The 22,075-nt window shown below is 43.4% G+C and overlaps 1 protein-coding gene across 1 annotated transcript in view; it reads right to left on the bottom strand.

The window, feature by feature from the left end:
• Positions 1 to 22,075, bottom strand: part of MYBPC3 (myosin binding protein C3) — a 164,693-nt gene that overhangs the window by 55,269 nt on the left and 87,349 nt on the right. The window contains exons 14-22 of the mRNA XM_073658952.1: positions 11,253 to 11,419; positions 9,786 to 9,951; positions 8,703 to 8,809; positions 6,912 to 6,941; positions 6,533 to 6,669; positions 4,796 to 4,861; positions 1,987 to 2,146; positions 1,474 to 1,578; positions 970 to 1,158 (exon numbers count right to left, since the gene is read on the bottom strand). Of these exons, the coding sequence (XP_073515053.1) occupies positions 970 to 1,158; positions 1,474 to 1,578; positions 1,987 to 2,146; positions 4,796 to 4,861; positions 6,533 to 6,669; positions 6,912 to 6,941; positions 8,703 to 8,809; positions 9,786 to 9,951; positions 11,253 to 11,419 (1,127 nt within the window). The remainder of the gene's footprint in view (positions 1 to 969; positions 1,159 to 1,473; positions 1,579 to 1,986; positions 2,147 to 4,795; positions 4,862 to 6,532; positions 6,670 to 6,911; positions 6,942 to 8,702; positions 8,810 to 9,785; positions 9,952 to 11,252; positions 11,420 to 22,075) is intronic.

Below are 22,075 nucleotides of genomic sequence, written 5' to 3' on the forward strand. Positions count from 1 at the left end.
GGAGGACTATGTGGGGCCATTATACTGTATGGAGGACTATGTGGGGCCATTATACTGTATGGAGGACTATGTGGGGCCCATTATACTGTATGGAGGACTATGTGGGGCCATTATACTGTATGGAGGACTATGTGGGGCCCATTATACTGTCTGGAGGACTATGTGGGGCCATTATACTGTATGGAGGACTATGTGGGGCCCATTATACTGTATGGAGGACTATGTGGGGCCATTATACTGTATTGAGGACTATGCGGGGCCATTATTCTGTATGGAGGGCTATGTGGGGCCATTATACTGTATGGAGGACTATGTGGGGCCATTATACTGTATGGAGGACTATGTGGGGCCCATTATACTGTATGGAGGACTATGTGGGGCCATTATACTGTATGAAGGACTATTTGGGGCCCATTATACTGTAAGGAATGATAAGGAAAATCTTCCTCAATTGTAGACATGTTTTTAATAAATATCAAGGTTGGCCCATAACTTTTTCCCAAGTTTTTAATTTAGTTCCTCTGTGTATTTGAGTTTGACATCCCTGCTCTACAGTCACGATTGAGGCTCCTGACATCCATACATAACACATGGATCTAAGCGCTGCCATGTTGTGCCCCAATACCAAGCAGCGCAGTGGGCAATGGCAACTTGACGCATTTTGGAGGCTGTCCATAATTAGCTTCTCATAAAAGACGGGTATGAGAGAGGCCCATCAGAGTAGATGATGATCGTCTGCTGGACTCAGCCTCTGGCACAAAAGTTGCAAAAAGTCACCTCCAATTTGGGTTGTCTTCTGCTCAATCACTTGCCCTTGTGGGTTGATCACAAATAATCTCTTAGATCTAATTGATGATCTGTCCTGTGTGCGCAATAACCACCATGGAGGGTGAATGTCAGAAGTGTGGACCCGAGGACCCCCAAACTCCTGTACACAAGTGTAAGTATAATATACCAAGCACAACGTACCAATGGGCATGAAGGGCTGAGACGGCTGGCTGGGGCGAGACATGCCAATGACGTTGACAGCGTAGATCCTTATCTCGTAGATCACGCCTTCAATCATACGCTTAGACTCGAAGTTCAGCTCCTTCACCAGGTCGTAGTTCAGCCGCATCCAGCGGTAGCTCTTCTTCTTCTTCCTCTCCAAGATGTAACCTGCGGGGGCCGGTGACACGGAGGGTTACAGGGGTATTCCGGTAACAGCAAGGACGGTGATAATGACTATATCAGCGGGGGTCTGACTGATAAAACCCACGCCGATCGGTGTCTCGGGTATAAATGGAGCAGTGGTCATGGAGTCGCACTACCGCTCCATTCAAACTCTATGGAGCTGCCGGAGATGGCCAAGATTTATCTTACTGCATAAATATTACTATTACATGAATGGGGCCACCCCCGCACACCAATCAGCATTGATACACCCATGTGTTATAGGGGTATTGAGGGTAGTCCTGTCTGGTCATCACTCACCTGTGATCGGCATGCCGCCATCATACTTTGGTGCCTCCCACTGAACGGTGCAGAAATCTTCTCCAATGTTCAGGATCCTGGGAACCTCGGGGGGATCTGGTACCTCTGTGATAAAAAGGACAGTAAGAAGATTGGGGTGGATCCAAAGAAATAGATCATCCAGGGATCTAATCTAAGCATCTATAGAGTCTGGGCAGCCTCCGCTTGGGTCTTTGTTTGGTTACTACATGGTGGGCCATTGAATATGAATGTAGACCACCATATGTTTGGATGCGTAACTTTACATCATGTCCTACGTAGTACGAATCCATCAGTCTCCCCATCCCCCCCAACATTGTGCTGCACCAGGGGAGCTTATATGTGATGTCCCTAGAAGGTTCTCCTGGACCAGGTCCTCAACATCAGAGATCCCAACCAGTGGAAATGGAGGCACATGTGACCCCCAATTGTGTAGCCTCCATAGGAGTCCTAACCCCAAGCATTGGCCGATGACAATATCACATGGTCTCTTACCGATAACCTTCACATTAATGGTGGCCTTGTCCTCTCCAGCCGGATTCTTCACCAGGACGGTATATGAGCCTTCGTCTGACTTCTCTGCCCCCTCAATGATGAACACACAGTGGTCCGGGTGCGACTCTACGTGGACTCTGCCGTCAGCTTCTGAAATGACCTAAAAGTACAAGATTATTATTCTACACATCACAGACATGATAGAAGGGGCTGCAGATATTCTGCCCGGAGGACCGGAGACGTGAACGCCGCGCACGGAGCAGAATATTCCTCCAATGCTCTGCCTGCCTGTATTTTATATCTCACATCTATCATCATACTAAGGACACAGCGTGCACCAGGGTAGGGGCAAACATTGAAGATTTGTTAGTTTAAAGGGGGTTTTCTATCCTTGGACAAACGTTCGACGAGCAGAGCAGCTTACAGAATACCCACAATGTGTAAGTACTATGTAATATTACACATCGGTAGACAAAAGTTTGTCCAAGGGTGGAAAACCCTGTATAACCGTGCACAAACTGGACAATCTGTGCCCACCAGCCACAACAAGGTGACCCCTCTGTGATAGGACCCTAACTCTATCAAACATGGTTCTCCTGGTGGACACAGACAAATCCATCTACATCTTACTGATCTCCTATGTATCCAATAAAGATGAGTAAAGAGGTTTTTTAGGACCCTGGCTCAGTGGTAATGACGGTAACCCGAGCCCTGCGATGCTCCTGCTACCTGCCGGATTCCCAGCTCCTTTTTTTTTAAATAGTCCTCTTGGACATCATGGCTGCAGCGCCCCACAAGGATGACATCACGGCTACATCATCCCACAACGATGACATCACGGCTACATCATCCTACAACTATGACATCACGGCTGCATAATCCCACAAAGATGACATCACGGCTGCATCATCCCTCAAAGATGACATCACAGCTGCATCATCCCTCAAAGATGACATCACGGCTGCATCATCCCACAACGATGACATCACGGCTGCATCATCCCACAACGATGACATCACGGCTTCATCATCCCACAACGATGACATCACGGCTGCATCATCCCACAACGATGACATCACGGCTGCATCATCCCACAACGATGACATCACGGCTTCATCATCCCACAACGATGACATCACGGATGCATCATCCCACAACGATGACATCACGGCTGCATCATCCCTCAAAGATCACATCACGGCTGCATCATCCCACAACGATGACATCACGGCTGCATCATCCCACAACGATGACATCACGGCTTCATCATCCCACAACGATGACATCACGGCTGCATCATCCCACAAAGATGACATCATGGCTGCATCATCCCTCAAAGATGACCTCACGGCTGCATTATCCCACAAGGATGACATCACGGCTGCATCATCCCACAAAGATGACATCACGGCTACATCATCCCACAACGATGACATCACGGCTACATCATCCCACAACGATGACATCACGGCTACATCATCCCACAACGATGACATCACGGCTGCATCATCCCACAAAGATGACATCATGGCTGCATCATCCCACAACAATGACATCACGGCTGCATCATCCCACAACGATTACATCAAGGCTGCATCATCCCGCAAAGATGACATCATGACTGCATCATCCCACAACGATGACATCACGGCTGCATCATTCCACAACGATGACATCACGGCTGCATCATCCCGCAAAGATGACATCACGGCTGCAGCACCCCATAACAATGACATCATGCCTGCAGCGCCCAACAACAATGACATCACAAGTGCATCGTCCCATAACAATGACATCACGGCTGAAGCACCCCATAACAATGACATCATGCCTGCAGCGCTCAACAACAATGACATCATGGGTGCATCGTCCCACAACGATGACATCACGAGTTCATCGACCCACAACTATGACATCACGGGTGCATCTTCCCATAACGATGACATCATGGCTGCATCATCCCACAAAGATGACATCACGGCTGCAGCACCCCATAACAATGACATCATGCCTGCAGCGCCCAACAACAATGACATCACGGGTGCATCGTCCCACAATGATGACCTCACGGCTGCAGCACCCCATAACAATGACATCATGGGTGCATCATCCCACAACGATGACATCACAAGTGCATCGTCCCACAATGATGACATCACGGGTGCATCATCCACCAATGATGACATCACGGCTGCAGCACCCCATAACAATGATATCATGACATCACAAGTGCATCATCTCACAACGATGACATCACGGCTGCATCATCCTGCAAAGATGACATCATGGCTGCATCATCCCGCAAAGATGACATCATGGCGGCATCATCCCACAACAATGACATCATGGCTGCAGCACCCCATAACAATGACATCATGCTTGCAGCGCCCAACAACAATGACATCACAAGTGCATCGTCCCACAACGATGACATCACGGCTGCAGCACCCCATAACAATGATATCATGCCTGCAGCACCCAACAACGATGACATCATGGATGCATCGTCCCACAACGATGACATCACAACATGCCGATTACATCAGGGATGCCGGCAGGTTATAGGTTCGCAGGTCTCTGGTCTGGTGACCACATAATACCAACATGGCAGGTGGACAAAGGTCCTATGAACAATCCTCTCTTTTTGCTCAGCTCTACTCCCTCTATCCCTCCATCTGTGGAGTTCCACGCCATAACACTGGTGGGGTGAGTGGTTGGTGATCACACAATAGACAGCTCACACGTGATATCAGTACTTGTGCACACTCCTCACTTCGTACAGCACATGGAAGGCAGGGTGCCCACTTACATCCACATCGTCTTCGGCCTCCTTCCCCGGCTCGGGGTGACTCCTTACAAGGGTCTGCTCAATGACCTGATATTGGGAAATAAAGCTGAGACTAAAGGAGGGGCAGAGATGGAGGGAGCGGACGATGGGGGCTGACGCGTGTTGTGCTCAGGACAGTGCGAACACCACAAAAGTGAAAAAAACGTAACAATCAGAAGAACTGTCCAGCACTCTGATCTCCGAGGCGTTCTGCACACGTCTCTGCTTGGGACGTTTATGGACGGTGCCGGAGGAGTAACTTAATGCAATTCTTGAGAACTTTTAGAAGAGGTGATACAGCGAGGCATCCAACCAAATTATATAACGTTGGCTTGGAATGAGGTACAGAGATGTAGCACCCCTCCACTGCAACCACCAGTAGTCCTGCCAATCCCAGTCCCATCTTACTTGTTTTATTGGTTGCACTATAAGGCCACAGCCCCACTATCAGTATTCAGTCAGTATTTTTTCTCAGGAGTGGGTGATAAATGCAGAATTGGTGACTTGTTTCTATTAGACCTTTTCTCTGATTGTTCCTCACCTGGTTTTGTCTTCCACTCCTGAGAAAAAATACTGACCGAATACTGACCAAATACTGATAGTGGGGCCGTGGCCTAAGTCTAGTTTGCAGATTCAGAGCTGAAAGGTCACATTTCCGGTCTCTTAATCCTGCGATCGGTGGGGGTCCTAATTCACAGCCAGGAGATTGGGTGGACCAGACAACCCTCCTGGTCCGCCGGACAAAGAGGTATTGGAGTATTGCACAGTTGGTGACCACACCACGGTTCTTTCATCTTCAACTCTCATTTTAAAGAGGTCCGTCTGCTTCAGTCAGTCCCTTTTTGTTAGAAAAGTCCTCAAATGATAAACAGGGATTGGCTTCTTTAGCGATCAGTAGTGATCAATAGGGCAACCAGCAGCAAGTGTTCAGTTTCCAAACAGCACCTCCGCAGGGGAAATGAAGCATTACATGGCGGCCACAATTTTGCTGGTCCTTCATGGAGGTCTGAATGTGGGAGACTACACCAAATATCCCTTTAGGCTTGCAGTTCACTAGATGGAGGGACCTTTAATCAGGGGGCTTAACGATCATGGTCGCAGGGTGTGCAACAGAAATTGGGCCCAGAGCTGCAGGCCTCCCTACAGAGAAGAGGCAGCACTGTCTTGAGTCTTACATCTGCAGCGCTCATGTCCATAGAATCCAAACAAAAAAGTGGCATTTGAGTTGAAAATGGTGCAAGGTAGGTACTCATCTCATCTGCGCCATGCTCACATGCAGGAGCTGCGCTCTGGACTGCAGCGCTGTGTGCATGTGCGCTGAGGAGCACCTACAGCTGTTTTGCTTATAGTACGCTGGTTGCCAGTGCCACCTGATGCCTGAAACGCTGGAGGAGGATGTGGAGGGCGGCGGGGGGGGGGGGCATTGAGATTTTTGGGGACTCTGTCCAAAATTGACTCTAGGGTTCATCAGACCCAAGTTATGCACAGTAATATGCATTCTGACGTCAGACGTTATCAGTGGGGGCTGTGAACTGGGACCCCCCACTAATCACTTAGATAAATTGTGCTTTCAGGTCTGGATCTCCGAGCCTAGCCCAACCAGTAAGAGGGGACTCCGTCCATATTTGCACCGTTGCTGCCCCCTGTGGACAAGAACCTAAACAAAAAGCAGAATGATCAGAAAATAAATCAGGAAGGCTGATGTGGACGGCTCCTTACATTATCTCCCTTGCTCCATATCACTGTAGGCGCCGGATCTCCGGTGATGGGAACGTCAAGACGTAGCTTGTTCCCAGCGACAACGATGATGGTGTCGGCATTACCGGACATACAGTCCAACTTAATCTTCGGAGGTTCTGATGAGGATGAGATGAGATAGGAGAACACGACAATGGAGACTCGCAGATCATACTGACATCAGTCACATATACGGCCATTGATGAAAAAGTGAGAAAATGCATTGGGGCAGATCGCAGCGGAGCATGATGTGTCATGGACTTGGCGCCTCTTTGCATAAAGTTAGGCGCTTACTTTAGGTCATTAATTGATGCTCAATACCAGCCAAGACCAAATAGACATAAAACACAAGACAACGTACCTTGTCTGGGAACAAAGTCAATTTTAATCTCTGTGGAAAGAAAAAAAAGGAAAAGAAAAGAGGAGAATATCACATGTAAATATAATGCATCTACATCATTCACACACCAGTTCTATGCACACAGCTGTGACGTTTTCGGATGAGTCCAGCTCCGACTGATCTGCTCTGGGTTTTATTGCGGAAATGCTGGGGATTCACCATTTATCCTTTGCAGTATATAAGTATAAGGGTTGGGCTACTGTCTAATGGAAATATTGAAGAAAAGCCTTGCCATGCTGCTGGTGTTGGTGTATGTATTCCCCTAGTTTAGCTAATAACGGTCAGTTCCAGTCTGTCTATGTAGCCTATAACTAATTGTAATCACTTAAAGAAATGTAATTCCTAAAAAAAAAGTTGGGAACAAGAATGCAATGATCTGGAAATATCTCATCACCATAATTTTATCACACAGGACAGATCAGAAGGGGAACCTCTATCAGTTCTCCATTTCGTTTTAAAAAAAATTAACGACTTTAGAGATTGATGGCAGCGACAAATCTCAGACCAGGTGTTTCTGGGCCGTGTCCACCAATGAGCATCATCCTCTCTTCTTACATCAGTCTATAAATGTCAGGAAGGTGTGAAGACAATTGCTGGAGGTTTGGAAGAGGAACGTTGTCCCCTTCTTGTCTGATGTCAGATTCTTGCTGCTCCACAGTTCGGGGTCTTTGCCAGATTTTTTTGTTTCATAATGCACCAAAGATTATCTATTGGTGAAAGGACCGGACTGCAGGCGGCCGCTTCATCCCTTGGGATCTTCTTCTGCGGAGTCGTGCTGCTGTGGATGGATGCAATATGGGGTTTACCATTGTCTTGGTGAAACATACACTGCTTTCCCAGGAATAGACATGGTCTGGATGGAGCACATGTTGTTATCACACCTTTATGTGAAGCTCAGCACTGATGGTGCCTTTCATGTGTGCGCTGCCCCTGCGAAAGGCACTAATGCCCCCCATACATCATCAGAGATGTGAACTGTGTGCTGATAACAAGCTGGATGGTCCCTCTTCTCTATAACAAGCTGGATGGTCCAACTCCTCGATAACCAGCTGTGGATGGTCCAACTCCCCGATAACCAGCTGGATGGTCCCTCTTCTCAATAACAAACTGGATGGTCCCTCTCCTCGATAACAAGCTGGATGGTCTCTCTCCTCAATAACAAGCTGGATAGTCCCTCTCCTCGATAAAAAACTGGACGGTCCCTCTCTTCCATAACAAGCTGGATGGTCCCTCTCCTCCATAAAAAGCTGGACGGTCCCTCTCCTCCATAACAAGCTGGACGGTAGCTCTCCTTGATAACAAGCTGGATGGTCTCTCTCCTCAACCAGCTGGACGGTCCCTCTCCTTGATAAAGAGCTAGTTGAAAATTGTCCGTCCGGCTGTTTTTCATTGGTACCACTTAGTTTCTTAGCCTTTTCTTAACTCTTTGTGTCGCCTCCATCAATTTTTAAATAAGTTATATTTTTCAAATGAAATGGAAAAATGTCCAACATTCAACTCCTGATCTGTTCTATGTTCTGCTGTGAATAAAATATTGCGATAAGAGATTTAATAATTATTACATTCTTGTTTTCTTTATATTTTACACAATGGCCCAATTTTTTTGAGAACTGGGATTGTACTGTGCAATTAATATTTATCAAAACTGGATGAAAACAAAAGTGAAATAGTTGCCTATACGGTATACTGTCGTTCCTATACGGTATACTGTCGTTCATATACGGTATAGTGGAAGATGGAAATGTCACTCACCCATAAAGTGCAATTTTGCAGAAAGATTAAAGGCAAATCCATTGGGAATGAAGGAATAGTCTCCTTCATCGGATGGTATCACATCATCGATGGTCAGCTTGTGAACTCTGCAGAAATAAAATGTTTTGTCAAAACGCCTCCATGGTCTGAGAGTGATCCTGTTTTGCACGTTATTTCACTGCAGTCTGGTCTCCAGAGCTGCGCTTCCATTTTTTTTTTCCTCTGGTCAGCCACAACCAAGTTAAAATGCTGCATGACGGCCCACATGAACTTTTAGAGTAAATTCAAATGCACTGGATTTGCCGTGAATTATCAACAGATTTTGGCAAAAAAAATTAACCAGATAAATCTGTAGCAAATTGTGAAGACTTAGTACAAATTAGCCTCTGCATGTTTCCTTAGAAAAAAATAATAATCTGCATTTAAAATCTGCACTTGCTGCATGTTATATGCAGCAAATCAGCTAGTAAAAAGATTACTTACAGATTTAATTGCAGATTTTTTTTTCTACCCCATTCAAGTTAATGTGGGAAATCCACAGCAAATCCGCATTGAGAATTTCTGTATCATGTGGTTGGGATCCATTTACTCGCTCCTGTAATCATCTGACGATTTCTACAGGTAAAATCTGCAGCATTTGCACTATTGTATGATTTTCCTATAATTCTCAGTCCACTTGATTTGGAAATGTTCCTAACTTTGACCTGCAGATTTGCTCAGGAGCCATCCGCAGTGGATTAAAATAGCAATTAAAAGGATGGAGACTTTACAAATCTGACACGATGGCAACTTTTACCTGCAGAAATTGACTTATAAATTCCAGTATGGGAAGTTGAGAATGGATTTTGTTTGCAGATTTTCCCCTATGAATTTCAAAACTCGGCAAATAATATAGTGCAAAAAATGCAGATTTTATACCACCTGATAAATCTGCACATATTAGTACAGATTATACTCGTGGATTTTTTTTTTTTTGCCTATTGCAGCTGATAAACCTGCACTAAGTGCTATGAAATCTGAGTTATAATTTTTCAAGAAACCGCTGCTGACAAGACGTGCCCGAGTTCAGATTTTAACGCTGACCTTCCAATGTGGGTGACTTTGATCCTCTCGTTGGGAATCACCTCCTTCCCATTCTTCACCCATATTCCTGTGACCGTCTCATCTGATACCTCACACTTGAATACGGCCTGCTCCTTGGCCTTCACCGTTAGATCAGCGACGCCTTGCAGAATTTCCAATTGCTTTTCTGGAGAAAAGAATTGACATAGTAAAAGTGGTTAAAAGGCAATTCCATAAAATAAAAAGCGAGAAATGCGTGATCGTAATCTGCCAGTAAAATCCTTTCATCACACCTGTAGCATTTGTAGATTTATTTTTCTGATATACAGTTCCAAATCCTCTGCATAGTTAACATATACATTTCCTGCAGCCTCCACCAGAGGGCGCTCTCTGAGTACAGCCTTATTACGGGCCCTTTAAACACTGCTTATTACGGGCCCTTTAAACACTGCTTATTACGGGCCCTTTAAACACTGCAGACAATTTTTGTTTTTGTGCTTTTGTTTTTCCCTCTGAGCCATAACCCAGGGTGTAACTACAATAGGAGCCGGGGTTGCAACCGCACCCGGGCCCTGGAACCTAGGAGGCCCCAAAAGTCCCTTTGCCCTATATAAAAAGACCAATACTGTTAAAGACTTATAATAATTGGAGCTTTTACATTGGCTCGCATGAGCTTCTAGTTACACCAATGGCCATAACTTTTTATTTTTTCGTCCCCACGGCCGTGCGAGTGCTTGTTTTTAATATGGGACCAGTTGTAGTTTAGAATGACACCATTCACTTTACCATATAATGTGCTGGAAAACTGGAAAAAAAAAAAAAAGTGCGGTGAAAAAAATTGCAATTCTGCCATTGTGTTAATGGTGAAAAAATCTGAAATTAGTAAAAAAAATAATAAAAAAAAATATATATCAATTTGTTCTGCTGTTTTCTAGACCCAGAACTTTTTAATTCTTCGGTTGATGGAGGTGCGCGGTGCGAGCTGTCGCTTTTATTGATAACATTTTGGGGCATTTACGTGATCGCTTTTATTGCACATTTCTGGGGAGGAATGATGACCAGAAAAAAAAGAAATTCTAACGTTTCTTTTTTTAATAGCACCTACTGTTAAATTATTTTATATTTTGATAGATTGGCATTTGATGGACATGATGATACCGAATAGCTTTGTTTTTTTTTATGTCTTTATATTTAAAGGAGTGAAAAAGAGGAGGGTTCAAATTTTTATATTTCTTTATTCTTTTAATATTTTTTCAAATTTTAGCTTTTTTTTATATATACAATATAAGTAATAAATAAGTGCTTTATTTTTATAAAAGCAATAGTCATGATTTTTATGTCCCCCCAAACAATCCCTTTTAAATACAGAGTATGAGTATACAGCTGGCTCCTGAGCTCCCTCTAGTGGTGGCTGCCGGCGATGTGGTCGTTATATATACACAATCTCTACCCCCTACCAAGATGTCTCATGGGAACCAATGTACTTGCCTTGTACCATCAGCTCCGCCACTGACTCTCCTCCGTTGGTCTTCACGGTGTAGTTGCCGCTGTCTTCCACGGTCGTCTCGTTAATGATGAGGAAATGTTTCTTCCCGTCCTTCTTGAAGCGATACTTAAAGGTTTCCTCTCTGGTCAGTTCTACTCCATCCTTCTCCCTGTAAGAAATAGGAAGAAGCCATAAAACAAGTGCGTCTCATACGTGGGACATCCTACAGGTCAGAGGCGCCACATGGAGCCCCAGGGCCTCAATGCAAATTCTGTTCAGGGCCCCCACCCACCGCAACACTGGGGGTCTTCTTCTGCATCACAGAGGCCTCTGGACCACTTAAAGGGGTATTCCCATCTCCAAGATCCTGTCCCAATATTTAGTAATTGTAATAATAATAATATTAGCAAGTACCTGCAATTATAAATGTAGTATAGTTCTCCTGATTAGCAATGTCGCTTACCCCATGTGCAGGGCATTGCAGTAGCTTAGCTATCCATGGTTACAACCTTTTTTATAGTGACAGTTAGCTGGTAGTGGTCGTAAGCATGGATATCTAAACTACTGCAATGCCCAGCACATGGGGTAAGCGACATAGCTAATCAGGAGAACTATACAACATTTATAAATTGCAGGTACTTGCTAATATTATTATTATTATTACACTTACTACATATTGGGATAGGATTCTGGAGATGGGAGTAACCCTTTAAGCCTCTGCTGTAACATTTAATATACTACATATGATGAACCCATGTAACATCCTATATAGATTTCATAAAGGCCATCCCCTTGCTTGGCACGGCTTCCATTAGCCTGGCATTTGTCGGAGGCATACCAGTTTTCTGTTATTTTTGCATTTACTGTGGCACGTGGCAATTAAAACGAAAGGTCTTTGACAAAAGAGAACAAATTATACGAATTTCTATACTCCAATGGCAGCCGGAAATCGAAAAAAAAAAAAAAAATTTTAAAAAATATATAAAATATAAAAAAAAAAATGGTTTGCAACAATAAATAAAATACTATAAAAATTATTAAAAAAAAAATAAATTTGTAGAGCGATGTGCAGTAGCATTACTTTCATATAGATGGCGCTGTTGTCACAGAAAAACCTAATATAGTCTATTCTGAGACATTTACTGTATTAATTCATTGAGCCTGTAACCAATATTCTTACTATTACATCCTCCGTTTTTATCTATGATCTGTGCATTGGTTTTATACGAGGGCCTTTGCTCCAGTGAGCATTAAAAAAAATACAAAAAAAAAAAAAAAAGCAACAAAAAAAGTCTAAAAAAATGACCATGTAGCAAATTAAGTGTGCACATGACTGCCTTTACAGAAAGGATATTGCAACATTAGGGCAAAGAGAAGTGAAAAAGTATCAACAAAAAACCCTCAACTACATTAAAAAAAAAAAAAATTATTGCTTCCGGAAACAGCGCCACTCCTGTCCACAGGCCGTGCCCGGTAATGCAACTCAAGATCTAAGTTAAAAAAAAAAAGAGCTGCGCTGCAATATGTGACACGACCCATGGACAAGAGGAAACAAACCCAACACTGTGTTTTCTAATCTTATACCCCTATTTCAGTAACACGCTGCTGTTGACGGATCTGAATACACATTATAGGTAGTAAATATTCCTATGCTTATAATGTGTGATAATGGACCTGAGCTGACGGGTGTCATTATATGGCCGTAGGCAGGAAGCCTGCTTGTCTATGGTTTCCGGATAGTAACACAATTGCCCACATTTATCAAGCGGTTTTTTACAAAAAGTCCCCAAAAAATTGCAAACTGGGGCAAAATATTACATTTTTGTAACTATGCGGGTGTCTGGAGAGGAAATTTGGAAGTCAGTTTTGCTCGTGGCTGCATTTCCATTATTTGTGCAAATTTATTAAGGTGTTGCACAATATTTGATCATTTTTCACCTTAAAGGGTGTATTCCCATCTCCAAGATCTTATTCCAATATTTAGTAGGTGTAATAATAATAATATTAGCAAATACCCCCAATTAGAAATGTAGTATAGTTTTTCTGATTCACTATGTCTCTTTCCTCATGTGCTGGACCTTAGGTATCCATGGTTACATCTACTGATATAGTGAGAGTTAGCTAGTTGCTAGTGGTCGTAACCGTGGATACCTAAGGTCCGGCAATGCCTGTACATGAGAAAAGAGACATAGTGAATCAGAAAAACTATACTACACTTCTAATTGTAGGTATTTGTTAATATTATTATTATTACATATTGGGATAGGATCTTGGAGATGGGAATACTCCTTTAAGACGTTATACTTCTGTCTAGAAATGTTTCTCCCTTAAGTGGAACAAATTTGCAAGACATTTTTAAAGCAAGTCTTAAATAAGTCATAAATATGGGAGAATTTTGGGTGAGCTCAAAATAATCGTGATGGACGTGGTGCAAAATAACTTTAACAATGGAGCATGTAATGCATCCTTTCCCCTGCGGAGGTGCTGTAGTGGGAGTGAACACTGGCTGCCCAGATCTGCGTTGAGTTGCTGACGCTGTAAGATATAGAAAAGGGTCTTGACAGCTCTGATTTCAGGGTTGGGGGGACGCAGACTGATGCCGGGGGTCTCCGCAGCTCGCGGAGGTCCAGGCACATTTTGCTGACGAGGCTTCTCCCTGCTCCGAGGGGAGAAGACGCTTTTTGGCAGCTGTGAGATGACATAATTAAGGTGGCATCCCGGGGTGTGCGTGGAGGAGCGGACGGTGCAGCGAGGGGCTATTTTAAATGCTGAAACCTATACTCTGTTATAATTATAAGGGGCCGCAGGAACGGGTACAGGAGGGTTTGTTAAAATGCCAAGACTTCCCTGGGAGAGGTGTAAGACTCGCTCCCTGCAATGCGAGCGCTGCTTCTCCGTGTAAAAGCAAACAACGATGGCGTCCAAACTCATAATTAAAAAGACGGGGTGTAAACACGTACCGAGGCCAAAGGTTCCTATTGCAAAGTGGCAGAGGGTGAAGGGGACAGAATCCACACGAAGCCCGGGCCGGCTGCTGACATCAGATCTTAGGGAAGCCATACCGTCTCCAAACATGGACTCCTACTCAATGTACATTTATACCATCCCCCCTGTATTATAGCACTGCACTATTATATGTAGTTATATCAATAAAGAGAGCGAAGTCACTTTCTCCTGCAAGAACAGCTCCCTCACCCTCTGCTGCTGCCATCATTCCAGTACTATCTCTACCGCCTCTCGATATATTTTCTACATTGGTTTTTCCAATGTACATCAATGGTGGTGAGGTATCAAGACGTAACAAGGCAGACGTGTCATTCTGCGGATACACCCGGCCCATCCTTTCCCCACTATGAACGAAGAGCCGTTCCGTACAAGCAGATCCCCAATCTGGAGGACTCGAGCCGTCATTGTATTACAAGCATGGCTGCATCCTTTATCAAATTCAGTCATTTGACAAGGCTGCTGGATGTAAGACCCGGGTCGACGTTATGGAGGCTGCTTTTTACAAGGGTTTCCCAAACATTATGGGTCGAGTCATCTGGCTAAATGGGTAAAATTGCAAAACAAGCAACTTTGCAATTGACGTCTTAATAAAAATCCTCTTTGTTTGCAATTTTTTTTTTAAAATCTGTAACTTACAGCTTGTTGCCAAAGTTTCCGGTCACCTTGGCAGTCTATCAGCAGTGACAGTTCTCCTAGGCATGGAGTTAAGCGCTTACAAGCTCTTTTCTATAGACCTTGTAAGCGCTGCTCTGAAGCCTGAGTCCCCCTACGCTCCTCCGATGCTGCAGAAGTAAAGCTGCCTCTGCTTGTAACATGGAAATGTGCACAATTCAGACCAGCAGCGCCGCCATGTCACTGGCCCAAGCTGTCAATCATCAGTGAACATACTCTGCCAAAGGTGGGAGAGAAATAAACCAGAAGGAGATGAGCGGAGCTGATAAATTCATCATGTTTCATGCCACAAAAGTAACGGAAATTACGTCCAAAATCTCCTCTGTAACCCTGAATGGAAGCCGACACCTGCACGCACCTCTCCATGAATTTGGCTCATCCTAATTCAGCCCAAGAAAGGTGCAGAAAATGCAGGCTGGATGTATGGGGCCAAAGACTAACTAGTCCTGCACCTACACACGTGGTCAAAATTGTTGTTACCCCTCGTTTAATGAAAGAAAAATCCACAATGGTCACAGAAATAACCAGAATCTGACAAAAGTAATAATAAATTACAAATCTATGAAGATGAAAAGATGACGGTCAGACATTGCTTCTCTGCTTCCACAGAATGTAAAAAATATTAACCTCATGAAATCGGCCTGGACAGAAATGATGGGACCCCTGAAAATAATGTGACAAAAGGGACAAGATAAATCAAGCTGTGTCCAGTAATTATCATCACAGGGGTCTACAATCCTGTAATCAGTCAGTGGCCTGTATATAGAGCTACAGATACTCACTGTGCTGTATATAGAGCTACAGATACTCACTGTGCTGTATATAGAGCTACAGATACTCACTGTGCCTGTATATAGGGCTACAGATACTCACTGTGCTGTATATAGAGCTACAGATACTCACTGTGCCTGTATATAGAGCTACAGATACTCACTGTGCTGTATATAGAGCTACAGATACTCACTGTGCCTGTATATAGGGCTACAGATACTCACTGTGCTGTATATAGAGCTACAGATACTCACTGTGCCTGTATATAGGGCTACAGATACTCACTGTGCTGTATATAGAGCTACAGATACTCACTGTGCCTGTATATAGAGCTACAGATACTCACTGTGCTGTATATAGGGCTACAGATACTCACTGTGCTGTATATAGGACTACAGATACTCACTGTGCTGTATATAGAGCTACAGATACTCACTGTGCTGTATATAGAGCTACAGATACTCACTGTGCTGTACATAGGACTATAGATACTCACTGTGCTGTATATAGAGCTACAGATACTCACTGTGCCTGTATATAGGGCTACAGATACTCACTGTGCCTGTATATAGAGCTACAGATACTCACTGTGCCTGTATATAGAGCTACAGATACTCACTGTGCTGTATATAGAGCTACAGATACTCACTGTGCCTGTATATAGAGCTACAGATACTCACTGTGCTGTATATAGGGCTACAGATACTCACTGTGCCTGTATATAGAGCTACAGATACTCACTGTGCTGTATATAGAGCTACAGATACTCACTGTGCCTGTATATAGAGCTACAGATACTCACTGTGCTGTATATAGGGCTACAGATACTCACTGTGCCTGTATATAGAGCTACAGATACTCACTGTGCTGTATATAGGGCTACAGATACTCACTGTGCCTGTATATAGAGCTACAGATACTCACTGTGCTGTATATAGGACTACAGATACTCACTGTGCCTGTATATAGAGCTACAGATACTCACTGTGCTGTATATAGGGCTACAGATACTCACTGTGCCTGTATATAGAGCTACAGATACTCACTGTGCTGTATATAGAGCTACAGATACTCACTGTGCCTGTATATAGGACTACAGATACTCACTGTGCTGTATATAGGACTACAGATACTCACTGTGCTGTATATAGGGCTACAGATACTCACTGTGCTGTATATAGAGCTACAGATACTCACTGTGCCTGTATATAGGGCTACAGATACTCACTGTGCTGTATATAGAGCTACAGATACTCACTGTGCTGTATATAGAGCTACAGATACTCACTGTGCCTGTATATAGGACTACAGATACTCACTGTGCTGTATATAGGACTACAGATACTCACTGTGCCTGTATATAGGACTACAGATACTCACTGTGCTGTATATAGGACTATAGATACTCACTGTGCCTGTATATAGGACTACAGATACTCACTGTGCTGTATATAGAGCTACAGATACTCACTGTGCTGTATATAGAGCTACAGATACTCACTGTGCTGTATATAGGACTACAGATACTCACTGTGCTGTATATAGAGCTACAGATACTCACTGTGCCTGTATATAGAGCTACAGATACTCACTGTGCTGTATATAGAGCTACAGATACTCACTGTGCTGTATATAGAGCTACAGATACTCACTGTGCTGTATATAGGACTACAGATACTCACTGTGCTGTATATAGGGTTACAGATACTCACTGTGCTGTATATAGAGCTACAGATACTCACTGTGCTGTATATAGGACTACAGATACTCACTGTGCTGTATATAGAGCTACAGATACTCACTGTGCCTGTATATAGAGCTACAGATACTCACTGTGCTGTATATAGAGCTACAGATACTCACTGTGCTGTATATAGAGCTACAAATACTCACTGTGCTGTATATAGAGCTACAGATACTCACTGTGCTGTATATAGAGCTACAGATACTCACTGTGCTGTATATAGAGCTACAGATACTCACTGTGCTGTATATAGGACTACAGATACTCACTGTGCTGTATATAGGACTACAGATACTCACTGTGCCTGTATATAGGACTACAGATACTCACTGTGCCTGTATATAGAGCTACAGATACTCACTGTGCTGTATATAGGACTACAGATACTCACTGTGCCTGTATATAGAGCTACAGATACTCACTGTGCCTGTATATAGAGCTACAGATACTCACTGTGCCTGTATATAGGGCTACAGATACTCACTGTGCTGTATATAGGACTACAGATACTCACTGTGCCTGTATATAGAGCTACAGATACTCACTGTGCCTGTATATAGGGCTACAGATACTCACTGTGCTGTATATAGAGCTACAGATACTCACTGTGCCTGTATATAGGGCTACAGATACTCACTGTGCTGTATATAGGACTACAGATACTCACTGTGCCTGTATATAGGACTACAGATACTCACTGTGCTGTATATAGGACTACAGATACTCACTGTGCTGTATATAAGACTACAGATACTCACTGTGCCTGTATATAGGACTACAGATACTCACTGTGCTGTATATAGAGCTACAGATACTCACTGTGCCTGTATATAGAGCTACAGATACTCACTGTGCTGTATATAGAGCTACAGATACTCACTGTGCCTGTATATAGAGCTACAGATACTCACTGTGCCTGTATATAGAGCTACAGATACTCACTGTGCTGTATATAGAGCTACAGATACTCACTGTGCCTGTATATAGGGCTACAGATACTCACTGTGCCTGTATATAGGACTACAGATACTCACTGTGCTGTATATAGAGCTACAGATACTCACTGTGCTGTATATAGGACTACAGATACTCACTGTGCTGTATATAGAGCTACAGATACTCACTGTGCTGTATATAGAGCTACAGATACTCACTGTGCCTGTATATAGGGCTACAGATACTCACTGTGCCTGTATATAGGGCTACAGATACTCACTGTGCCTGTATATAGAGCTACAGATACTCACTGTGCCTGTATATAGGGCTACAGATACTCACTGTGCCTGTATATAGGACTACAGATACTCACTGTGCTGTATATAGAGCTACAGATACTCACTGTGCCTGTATATAGGGCTACAGATACTCACTGTGCCTGTATATAGGACTACAGATACTCACTGTGCCTGTATATAGGGCTACAGATACTCACTGTGCTGTATATAGGACTACAGATACTCACTGTGCTGTATATAGAGCTACAGATACTCACTGTGCCTGTATATAGGACTACAGATACTCACTGTGCCTGTATATAGGGCTACAGATACTCATTGTGCTGTATACAGAGCTACAGATACTCACTGTGCTGTATACAGAGCTACAGATACTCACTGTGCTGTATATAGGGCTACAGATACTCACTGTGCTGTATATAGGACTACAGATACTCACTGTGCTGTATATAGGACTACAGATACTCACTGTGCCTGTATATAGGGCTACAGATACTCACTGTGCTGTATACAGAGCTACAGATACTCACTGTGCTGTATATAGGGCTACAGATACTCACTGTGCCTGTATATAGGACTACAGATACTCACTGTGCTGTATACAGAGCTACAGATACTCACTGTGCTGTATATAGGGCTACAGATACTCACTGTGCTGTATATAGGGCTACAGATACTCACTGTGCTGTATACAGAGCTACAGATACTCACTGTGCTGTATATAGGGCTACAGATACTCACTGTGCCTGTATATAGGGCTACAGATACTCACTGTGCTGTATATAGGACTACAGATACTCACTGTGCTGTATATAGGACTACAGATACTCACTGTGCCTGTATATAGGGCTACAGATACTCACTGTGCTGTATACAGAGCTACAGATACTCACTGTGCTGTATATAGGACTACAGATACTCACTGTGCCTGTATATAGGGCTACAGATACTCACTGTGCCTGTATATAGGGCTACAGATACTCACTGTGCTGTATATAGGACTACAGATACTCACTGTGCCTGTATATAGGGCTACAGATACTCACTGTGCTGTATATAGAGCTACAGATACTCACTGTGCCTGTATATAGGGCTACAGATACTCACTGTGCTGTATACAGAGCTACAGATACTCACTGTGCTGTATACAGAGCTACAGATACTCACTGTGCTGTATATAGAGCTACAGATACTCACTGTGCTGTATATAGGACTACAGATACTCACTGTGCCTGTATATAGGACTACAGATACTCACTGTGCTGTATATAGGACTACAGATACTCACTGTGCCTGTATATAGGGCTACAGATACTCACTGTGCTGTATACAGAGCTACAGATACTCACTGTGCTGTATACAGAGCTACAGATACTCACTGTGCTGTATATAGAGCTACAGATACTCACTGTGCTGTATATAGGACTACAGATACTCACTGTGCTGTATATAGGACTACAGATACCAGATACTCACTGTGCTGTATATAGGACTACAGATACTCACTGTGCCTGTATATAGAGCTACAGATACTCACTGTGCCTGTATATAGAGCTACAAATACTCACTGTGCTGTATATAGAGCTACAGATACTCACTGTGCTGTATATAGGGCTACAGATACTCACTGTGCTGTATATAGAGCTACAGATACTCACTGTGCTGTATATAGAGCTACAGATACTCACTGTGCTGTATATAGGGCTACAGATACTCACTGTGCTGTATATAGAGCTACAGATACTCACTGTGCTGTATATAGAGCTACAGATACTCACTGTGCTGTATATAGAGCTACAGATACTCACTGTGCTGTATATAGAGCTACAGATACTCACTGTGCCTGTATATAGAGCTACAGATACTCACTGTGCTGTATATAGAGCTACAGATACTCACTGTGCCTGTATATAGAGCTACAGATACTCACTGTGCCTGTATATAGGGCTACAGATACTCACTGTGCCTGTATATAGAGCTACAGATACTCACTGTGCTGTATATAGAGCTACAGATACTCACTGTGCTGTATATAGGGCTACAGATACTCACTGTGCCTGTATATAGAGCTACAGATACTCACTGTGCAGTATATAGAGCTACAGATACTCACTGTGCTGTATATAGGGCTACAGATACTCACTGTGCTGTATATAGAGCTACAGATACTCACTGTGCTGTATATAGAGCTACAGATACTCACTGTGCTGTATATAGAGCTACAGATACTCACTGTGCCTGTATATAGAGCTACAGATACTCACAGTGCTGTATATAGAGCTACAGATACTCACTGTGCTGTATATAGAGCTACAGATACTCACTGTGCTGTATATAGGGCTACAGATACTCACTGTGCTGTATATAGAGCTACAGATACTCACTGTGCTGTATATAGAGCTACAGATACTCACTGTGCTGTATATAGAGCTACAGATACTCACTGTGCTGTATATAGAGCTACAGATACTCACTGTGCTGTATATAGAGCTACAGATACTCACTGTGCTGTATATAGGGCTACAGATACTCACTGTGCTGTATACAGAGGCTACAGATACTCACTGTGCTGTATATAGGGCTACAGATACTCACTGTGCCTGTATATAGGGCTACAGATACTCACTGTGCTGTATATAGGGCTACAGATACTCACTGTGCCTGTATATAGAGCTACAGATACTCACTGTGCTGTATATAGGGCTACAGATACTCACTGTGCCTGTATATAGAGCTACAGATACTCACTGTGCTGTATATAGAGCTACAGATACTCACTGTGCTGTATATAGGGCTACAGATACTCACTGTGCCTGTATATAGAGCTACAGATACTCACTGTGCTGTATATAGGACTACAGATACTCACTGTGCTGTATATAGAGCTACAGATACTCACTGTGCTGTATATAGGGCTACAGATACTCACTGTGCTGTATATAGAGATATAGATACTCACTGTGCCTGTATATAGGGCTACAGATACTCACTGTGCTGTATATAGAGCTACAGATACTCACTGTGCTGTATATAGGACTACAGATACTCACTGTGCCTGTATATAGAGCTACAGATACTCACTGTGCCTGTATATAGAGCTACAGATACTCACTGTGCTGTATATAGAGCTACAGATACTCACTGTGCCTGTATATAGGGCTACAGATACTCACTGTGCTGTATATAGAGCTACAGATACTCACTGTGCTGTATATAGGGCTACAGATACTCACTGTGCCTGTATATAGGGCTACAGATACTCACTGTGCTGTATATAGAGCTACAGATACTCACTGTGCCTGTATATAGGGCTACAGATACTCACTGTGCTGTATATAGGGATATAGATACTCACTGTGCTGTATATAGGGATATAGATACTCACTGTGCCTGTATA

Source organism: Phyllobates terribilis, unplaced genomic scaffold, assembly GCF_046119375.1.
Source record: "Phyllobates terribilis strain yellow unplaced genomic scaffold, ASM4611937v1 Scaffold_13__5_contigs__length_258822181, whole genome shotgun sequence".
NCBI lineage: Eukaryota > Metazoa > Chordata > Amphibia > Anura > Dendrobatidae > Phyllobates > Phyllobates terribilis.